This window comes from Argentina silus (genome assembly GCF_951799395.1).
Source record: "Argentina silus genome assembly, chromosome: 4".
Taxonomy (NCBI): Eukaryota; Metazoa; Chordata; class Actinopteri; order Argentiniformes; family Argentinidae; genus Argentina; species Argentina silus.
In genome coordinates this window covers 2,240,395-2,250,394 of record NC_139658.1, presented here as the reverse complement: position 1 = coordinate 2,250,394, position 10,000 = coordinate 2,240,395, and the positions used below count along the sequence as shown (strand labels likewise).

The window sequence follows — 10,000 nt, the reverse complement described above, 5'->3', positions numbered from 1 at the left end:
ATTCAAACCCCGAGTAACCATATCTCACAACACAAGGCATCATCATTTTGGGGAAATAGAATGGCACAGAACAGTGTCCCTGTTTCTCCCATTCTATTGTACAGGAAAACATTATCTCTGTCAAAACATATTGAAGCATAGAAAACTGTACTCATCCTTCTGCACAGTCATGAGGGAGCTGAGGCTTTTGTTGAGTCTAACATTGACTAACAGGATCTTCTGAGTCTACTATTCACCCAAACGGACAATAAAAGCCTACTTTAGAATGTACCGGGAGACTGAAAAGCACAGCGGAGCCTGGAACTACAGCATTCACACCTGTCTATGAAGAAATTACTCATCTCACTTTTGTGTCTGTCTGCATGGTGTGAAAATACACGGACACACACACACACATACACACACACAAATAGTTCAAACCCCCTCGCTTCAGCCACTTAATATTCCCCAAGATGCTGGTCTCCAACGGCCAGAGCACAACAAACAAACATGGAGAGAAACACCAACAAATAAACAAGCCCAATCTGTTTTCTCAGCTGTGGGCTCTGCATGGCGAAGGGGGGCGGTGGGGCGTGGGGGGGTGTGGGGGGGGGGGGGGGGGGCGGGTGGAGCCATTGGAAATGTGATCTGAGGGCCTGGAGGAGTGTGTGAGGAGTGTGTGTGAATTGTGTGAGGATTGCTAATGTGTGGGTTTGTGCTGCCATTAGCATGCAGGAGGGCGGGCCTGAATAACATCACCACCAACTGCCGAGAGACAGTTCTACCACCACCAGCACGACAACCACTGCTGTCGCACTGATGGATTCTGTCTGCCTGTTGCCTCCAAGGCATACCCGGTCAACCTCTCTATCCACAAACACACACACACACACACACAGTTCTCCTGACTCACAGCAATTCTTTCTCTGTACTGTAGCTGTCTGCAGAAAACAAAACTTAATCCAAAATACTAACCTCAGAGTACATCTTCCCCTGGAGTAAGTAGAAAAACCCACCAGACTGTCTCTCTTACTATTTCAACATAACACACAGAGTTAAAACAACAGGAACTGTCAAGTGCTCATATCTCAGAACATGTGTTATCAATGTCAACCCAGAGATAACCAACACCATAAAATAGCCGCTCTAGATGACCTCAAAAACAACAACAACAACAACAACCCTTCCATTCCACTCTAGCTCATCAAGTGAGACAGAGGGTCCTTTGACTTTAAATGGAGTTGAACTTCAGTCTTCACTATCCTCAGTCTAACCTGATGGGGACTAACACCTGAGTGCAATCATGAGCATGCCTGAGGTGTGTAAGCTAAGCAAGGGTCCAGGCCTGACGTTTGCTGACTGTAAGGCTGTCAAACTAGGAGGACAGCTGTAGATGTCATGGACCATGTTCCAGTGTGGTGGGGGTAACCGGGCAGCTGTAGAAAAACAGAGAGGTCCCTCCCTGCCGTGATCTAATCCCCCCTTGTGTTGAAAACACACAACACACAACGCCTGTTCATAAGCTCTGATGACGAATCCACGAGTCAGTACTCCCTTCTGTCCTCTCTCGCTCCCTCTATCTCGCTCCCTCCCCCTCTTTCTCTCTCTGCTGGAGGAACTCTATCTAATTGACAGCTTGAGTGGCTGAGAAAATCTGTTCTTTGTCAAGGCAATCTTTCCTCTCATTTCTCACTTTGTCATAACTCAAGGAGAGTCTGGTCTCAAAGAAATAGTTTTGAGTTTTGAAAGAACAGAACATACTGTACTCAGGATGTGAGACAGACAGACAGACAGACAGACAGACAGACAGACAGGCCGAGACACATGGAGTGAGAGTATGACAGGCTGTGGGAGGAGTAGCAGTGACAAGTGCTGTACTCACATGGTAGGAGGCCCTTTCCTCTCTGTCCAGTGGTCTGGTGACATACATCTTGCCGTGAACAGGGTCGATGTTGTAGATGTCACTGGGGGGCTGATCTGCTCCTGCTCCTGTGATGCTGTAGCGGATCCCAATGTCTTGGTCCTGGTCTGAACGGATCTGAGAGAAGGAACAGAGAGAAAGAAGTGGAGAGACAGAAAGAGAGAGAGAGAGAGAGAGAGAGAGAGAGAGAGAGATAGATAGAGAGAGAGAGAGAGAGAGAGAGAGAGAGAGAGGAGTTAGGCACGAAGGATGTGGGGATAAGTAGCTGGAGATCACGATATGTTTTGTAGGGGACAGGTGAATGCTTGGGGCTTGTAAAATGATGGCTCTCAGGGGCGTTTATGACGACAACGTTAATGTGGTTTGGGTTCTGGTGGATATTTCACATTGCCACATCCAACATATTTGGTGGGAACACACTACAATCAACGCCCTTCTTTTCGATAACTCATTACATACACAGCTAATAGAGGAAGACCATATGAAAAAGCTGTCCAGTACAGTACATTACAGTACAGTACCAAGGCAGGCTGTAAACGAGAGGAAACTGGGCTGAAGTGGTTATTTGGTACAGAGAGTCATCCGTCTACTTATGATAATAAATTCTGTTCTGACAGCACTAGTAGGGCACTGTAGCAGGTGGGAGAGCAATGTCTTATTGAAACCTGTAATTACAGAAATCATTTTGGCTACCTACACGTGGTGAATAGTTCATCCAATTTTCCCGCAAAGGTTTCTTTTTTGTCCAATTCTTTAAGTGTCATTCCCATTTCCTGATTTTTCTTTCTTGAGGGGATTGAACGATCTCCGTGCCAGGGTTACAAGTCAGGGGGAGTAATCACACACTCAAATGGAAAAGAAAAACCTCCTCTTTTCTCTCCTCTCCTTTCCCTCCTATGCAATTTCCCTGGTTTGTGGAGCTGGAGATCATGCGTGAAAATGAAATTACTTAATCCGTCCACCGGCAAACGGGCTTTTGCGTAAAACATTTCTCTGTTGGAACATGATACCCCATCTCTAATTTCCTACAAATTCCTCCCACACTTTCTGCCTGTGCAATCGCTTCCCCCGTATGCTTCCAGAGACTTCTTTCCAATTTAGCTAATCAATTCGTATAGGAGCCAATGCCTAATATAGATGTGCTGCTGTGTGCAATACTGTATCTCCCTCAGTTAAAGTGTGGGTGGGGAGGGATTCGATCATAATGGCAGCTGTATCAATCACAGCACTCAGGCAGCTCTGATCAGTCATAATGTAATCACTGCACTGAACTGTGTGATTACAATACATCTTTTCATGGAGTTATTCCCCTCCACCCACAACGTTATACTGTATCTAGTTATACTGAAAATGTGGCTATACAACATCTTAATTTCATATGCTAAATGACATCTCAAATACTAAATGTGTTTGGTTTAATACAGATACAGCACAGTGCTGACTTGAAATCACCTCTATTAAAGGTCTGTGAGACATGTATGGAAGCCCACCATCTATATCCACAGAGGGTAACTCAAATACCCCAGTGAAAAAAACATTATACATGTGGAAATATGCAGGATTCACTTTCAGAGAAGAAATGCCAACAGCCTTTTGGCATCAACAATAGTATTTCCCCCTACGTACACATGAGGCCGCTATGTGGGTAACTATGTCTGTGTGTGTGTAGTGAAGTAGTTGATGGGTAAGGGACGCGCTCAGTGGGCTCTAACGTGTGGATCAAAAGGACCAACTCAGTTCAATAATTCAGGAGGCAGTCATGTGAGAAATACACATATGACATTTCCACCTGAAACAGATCCAGATCCACAGCCGTGTGTGTGTGTGTGTGTCTGTGTGTGTGTGTGTGTGTGTGTGTGCGTGTGTGCGTGCGTGCGTATGCGTGTATGTGCGTGTGTGTGTATGTGCGTGTGTGCGTGCGTGCGTGCGTGCATGCGTGCGTGCGTGCGTATGCGTGTATGTGCGTGTGTGTGTGTGCTCTCTCTTCATGGGAACATCAAAGCCCTGTGTGTGTACGGTTGACACATTGGTTTAAATAGCCCCCGAGAGGAGGGAAGCTCTCACATGTCACACAGGCTTGACTTTGCCTGCTTAAAATTCTACTTTAAGGCCACCTGAGACCGGATGTCACATTTCCAAGGCTCTCTTAATAAGGACTCTTTATATCGATAAATTGAATAAATGAGTAGGCACGGCTTATCCGAGTCCTGGGACTCTCCTGAGTCATGACCGCTCAATTGAGTTGGTTGAATATAGTACTAATGATGATCATTATCTCTCTCTGTCTATCTCTGTCTCTTCTCTATCCTTGTAAGGGAATCATAATAGGAGTCAAAATAGATCTGAATGAAGGATTTAAAGGATGGATTCGGTGTCTGTCAGAACAGACCAGACGTGTGTAAGTGACCCATTTGTAGCTCTCTGAGAGTGATTTCCTTCATTACTGACAACTGCTGGGCTCCTGTGGGAGAAGCTATCAGCACAGAGAGTGCTACATCTGTGGAGAGATGGGGAATCAGATGAGGAATTAGCGTTCCGTTACACTCTCTGGCGAGAAGGAGAGGCACAATAACACTGACTGAATTTAAAGGAATAAATTTGCATTTTATTCAGACCGGCTGTGTCTCTAATTAGCGAGAATTGTGAAGTTTCAGTCGGTCTGTCCTCTCGTTTAATTGGTTCAACCATTTCTGATTGCCCTGTGTGCATAAATAGTTTGATGTGAACATGCATAGTGACTTATATGATGTGTGTTTGATGATATTCATCCATCCTACTGCATTTTGCCCTGCTTCAAAGTTATATGTTTTCACCTCAACAAAGTCTTTCAAAAGTATGAAGCTAAAAAATAAATAAAAAAAAAAGCAGACTAAAAAGCAGGACGGAAGTCGGTAAGATCCAGGGTTTTCCTATAATTGTTCTCGTTCTTCCAGGAAGTCATTATGTAGCATTGTGAGCTGCAGGCAGTGGTTTACACTCTTTGATAGCCTTTTCTTGGTGTCGCACACACCTTTAATGGTTTAAGGGCTGGCCGTTCGTTCTCTCACTTCTACTTCTTTACTTTACACACACCTTTAATGGTTTAAGGGCCGGCCCTTCGTTCTCTCACTTCTACTTCTTTATTTTATGACTCTTTATGGGCTCCATCACCTCACCTCCTCCCAGTGCAGTCCTAACACACATGACCGGGGTGAGAAAGTCAAGTATTACACAAGGCAGCTGGAGAGTCGTTACATATGCCCAATCCATTCAGCTTCTGGAAGTGCATGGATATATATATATACCGTACAACACAGTAGGCCGATAGAAAAGTCTGGTGTCTTTGTATTTTCCCTTGCTTCTAGGTGCTATGTTTTGCAACACTCTGTATTGTGGGGTAAATCATGTTGTTACAAGACAGGACGAGTGGTATAATTTGACACTGCAAGTGTTCATATTAAGAAAAATCAGGTAGAATACACAGTGAAGACACAGGGGTGTTGTTATAGATGCACAAAGGCTGATCTGTCCTGAGACGTATGTTGAGTTGGTGGTGGTAGAGTGTGATTGTGGGAGGTAGTGATGACAGACGGACCTCAGGCTAGCAGCCACTCAGGAAGAGGAGATGACTAAGCCTTCTGGGAACCTCTCTGTCACGCTGTACCCGCCAGTGCTGCCACCCCTAATTAAGAGCTCTGTGCAAATCTCTGCATGGCTTTAACGCAAATTATATTTGACACCCCCATTCCGTCTCAGTGTCTGACTGGATATCTAATGCTCTCTAGCTCTTTATTTCTTTCTTTTTTTCTCTCTCTATCACTCAGCACCTCCAACACACACACACACACACACACACACACACACACACACACACACACACACACACACACACATAATCAAATGGTATTGAAAGAGATAGGGATAGCCATAGGCAACACATAGCACACAGTAACAAAGCTTACTTTCACAGTCCGCGGGAATCCCTGTATCATTATATTGTTTTGTACAAAACCCTTTCAATTTGATTATGTGTCCTCGGTTGTCATACAGAATCTCTGATTTGATAAGGTGTCTTCTTTTTGCCAGACAATACCTTTGTTCCTTTAGTTGAAACGGCAAAAGTATATGCTGTTTTGACTTCCCCTTAAATGTCTGTTTTGTGCCGCTTTCATCCTTCCTGTTGTGTGCTTGTCTGTCTTCAAAGGGCTGACAGATCAGATATCCCCTGGTTTTGATGATAGAGAAATTCATATGCTAACATAGGGCACTCACAAAGTGAAAAATAGGGAGAGTGGTAGAGAGCCTGTGTGTGTGTGTGTGTGTGTGTGTGTGTGTGTGTGTGTGTGTGTGTGCATGCATGCCAAATCCCCAATCAATGATGATATTTAATCTTTTTCAGTCTTCAAACTTTCCCTTCCCCTTACAAAATAGAATAACAACCTTATAAGCAAGGAATATGACGAGGGAAAAAATGTCAGTTTAGTGGCACTGAGACAAAAAAAACTGTGGAGATCGTTTTAAAAAGTAGTCACAGTGGAGGTCTGCTAGAGAAGGAACTGCGGAGAGCTCAGGTTTAATATCTCTCAAGACAGCCACAGTAGCACACAGTTATCCCTGATCCCATAAAGAACAGCTGTGTCTGCACCTCTGCACACAGGGTACTCCATTATGGATGGAAGCTGAGTCGGAAATGAACAAAGCACTGTGCCAGAGCACTGAGATATGGATTTTTGGTTTCTGCTCCCTCTCCTTCGTCTCTCCCACCCTCACACCCTCTTCCTGTTCTCTCTCCATCTTCTTGCACCTTGCTCCCCCTCTCTATCTCTCTGCCTCTCTCTCTCTTCCTCCCTCCCTCCCTGAACAGGTAGAGTGAGAGAGGCTCCATCAATATGAATGAGCAGGGGGTGCCACCTGAGAAGGAGGGGGTATTCCTGCCCTGCTATTGACATTCACACTCAGCTATTCTACTCCACACAAGCCCAATTGGACTAAATCCTATGAGCTCTTCAAGAAACTTGTCCTAATCCTGCATTGCAATTAATTGGCCAAATGCCCGTGATTTAATCTCAGTAAAAGTTTGAAGGATAAGCGGAAGATATGTGAACGTACCATGCATACTTTAATATTTCTGTCGCATTTCAATTGGAGGAATGGTATTAAGAGATGTCACTACTTTATTCTGTGCTTTGGTACTACTGTCTCGCATCATAACGCAAGTAACGGTGAAGAATACTTGAGGACAGAAAATAAAATCTAAAGTTTGATGAGCCTTGCCGATTAATTTGGCCTTCATAACCATAGCAACAGGAATATTTTCTCTGTACATTGGATTTAAGCAACAACGAACACAACATGCATCAATAGGTGACATTATATAAACTTCAGTGGTTTTGATATTGTGTAAAAAGAGAAGGTGAATGAGTTATGAATAGGAGAGGAATGAAAAAAGGCTGCATTGTACTATGTATGATACTGTAGGCACAAATACACATTGGAGTGACCTCCAGCAACAGGACTTCAAGCCAGGCAGAGTATAGAGAGAGATACAGGTTGATACACTTTATAACCTAGCTCTGATAACACACACACACACACACACGCGCGCACGCACGCACGCACGCACGCACGCACACACACACACACACACACACACACACACACACACACACACACACACACACACACACACACACACACACACACACACACACACACACACACACACACACACACACACACACACACACACACACACACACACACACACACCCATTACCCAGACAGAGGTGCAAAATATGTGATGGTTCGGAGGAAGAAAAGGGACAATTAGAAAGAGTACAAATATTAATGGAAGTTAAGAACTAACTCACAGACCCAATTACTGTATTAGCTGGCCAATTTAGATGAGAGCTCTGAATAGCGGGGACTTTGTAGAAATGTACCAGCAGTCTCTCTGCATTAACAATGGAATTAATCCCCCCCCGATCCCCATAGAGGAAGAATAGGGCAGATGCAGCCATTCTTCCTGCAGTACTGTATAATGGCCAGTCCCATTCCTCGGCTCTCAACGATAAATGTACCAGGCAGAGGCCAACATTCCTTTTCTTCCCTCCCCATAAAGACACCAGGCCCAGGAGATGGCAGCCCCCCCCCCCCCCCCCCCCCCCGGGTCCCACCAGGTTTTAACACACAAGGACGATAGGCAAGTCGCAGGGGAGCTGCATACAGGGAAACACGCTATGTATAATGAGAGAGTTAAGATGTGGCTGCTGATGGAGTTTGGCGGATGGAGGGGGAACAGGTTTTGGTTTGTGCTGCTGCTGCAGTTTTCCTTCACACCCGCCTGCTTTCCTCCCACCCCGCCCTTCCACTCCACTAGCCAAGCTGTTACCACTACTCTATCTGCTCCTCCATCCCTCCATCCCAGAGGAGACCTGCTGAATACACCGGGCACAACAGCCCCAGACAGTCCAGCCAATCACCAACACCCTGAGGCTACATTAGAGCCCTACTGGCAAAGCCACAGGCCGCCACTGCCTGGCCAATCAGACGTAGCCAAGGTCTGAATGGGGGTTCTGTTTGGCTGTAGAAGGTATGGGCCCTGCCAATGAGGGCTCAGGAGTAGTATTGTGTGTCTCTGAGGGAGGGTGCCAGAGGGTCAGGGCTGAGGACTGGAGACTGACAGTTATTTAGTGAGGGGCAGAGTTCTCTGTCAGTCACTGCAGCCAATGCCTTTGTAGAGTCGGGCCAGCTCTAATGGGACTGTCACCTTCTAATTGTCCTACTGGGATGCTGCAAAACAAAATCACACACACAGACACACAGACACACACGCACACGCACACGCACACACACACACACACACACACACACACACACACACACACACACACATATATACACACACACACACACACACACACACACACACACAAACACACACACACAAGCACAAGCATTTTTCTTAAGCATTCTTAACAGGAGGTACTTTCAAGTAACTCTCTGAAATACTTTCAACAAATAAGAATGGCAGTGTATTGTATCTCATAAAACTACTAATAAAAAGTACATACAAAAAAATGGGCTATAGGAAAACAAACTGTATTATTAACTAGAAGAAAATAACTGTGGAATATGAGGGAATATGAATAAACCAATAAAATTGGTTTGGTATATTTTGGTGTTGAATAAACAGTGGTACAGTGTAAGCAACCTTGCATTAAAATGTCATCAAGACAATTCTCTCTCTCACACTGTGAGCTAACTTTAGCTGCTAAGAACACATTGAATTGAGAAGCTACAGTATAGCTGTGTTTTAAATTTACATCTCAAATAAGTAAGACTATATTATAAAGAATGTGTGGTTCATCATGAGTTTAGAAAGTTGCAACACTTTGTTCAAGTGAGAATAAAAGTAAGCGACTGCTTGAGAGGGTGTGTGAGGGTTATGTACTTAATCACTTTTAATATTTGTTTCGGCTGAAAACTTTTCACCTCCCGCCATAGATTTACATAAATTACCACAAAATGAGGGTCCTCCAGCCATTGTGTAACAAAGTTGAAAGACAACTTGAGAACTCCAACATATCACCTACCCTGGGGGTGTCATCGAAGATTATGCATTATTGGCTCCCTTTGGTAGCTGAGCTAAAATTAGTCTATTCTGATTGGTGTCTGCCTCAACACAGCATCGGCGATGAAGTGAGGTAATCTAATGTACAGTAATGACATTCTGAAGCACACAGCCTAGATTACAATCCCCTCTCTCACGAGAGAGTTTGTTTGCCTTCAGATATCATAACTTCGATCAAAATTCCTCTCATTCCAATCAATGCTTTGCCCAAAGACACGTTTTACAACTTGTTTTACTCTCGTGTTTTCTCTTTTTTTTCCTAGCTATTTTGCTATTTTCTTTCTGGTGGTGAGTTGTAGAGAGGAAGTCCAAGGTAAGGCATGGTTAGGGGCAGATAGGCTCATCTGTCCCCCCATTCTGACTGGTTTCTATCAGACATGCCTCATTGGCTCCAGTCTTACAGTTCTATAGGTGCTGGAGGAGACAGTTGAGATGAGAATGCCACCAATGGCCTGAAACTAATGCTGCTCCCTCGCGCACCTCACAGA

At 44.6% G+C, this 10,000-nt stretch overlaps 1 protein-coding gene across 1 annotated transcript in view; it reads right to left on the bottom strand.

Moving 5' to 3' along the window:
* cdh4 (cadherin 4, type 1, R-cadherin (retinal)) overlaps window positions 1-10,000 on the bottom strand; it is a gene marked incomplete at both ends in the record, with an annotated part of 140,795 nt that overhangs the window by 26,343 nt on the left and 104,452 nt on the right. The window contains one exon of the mRNA XM_083668394.1: window positions 1,862-2,017. Coding sequence (XP_083524520.1) covers window positions 1,862-2,017 — 156 coding nt within the window. The remainder of the gene's footprint in view (window positions 1-1,861; window positions 2,018-10,000) is intronic.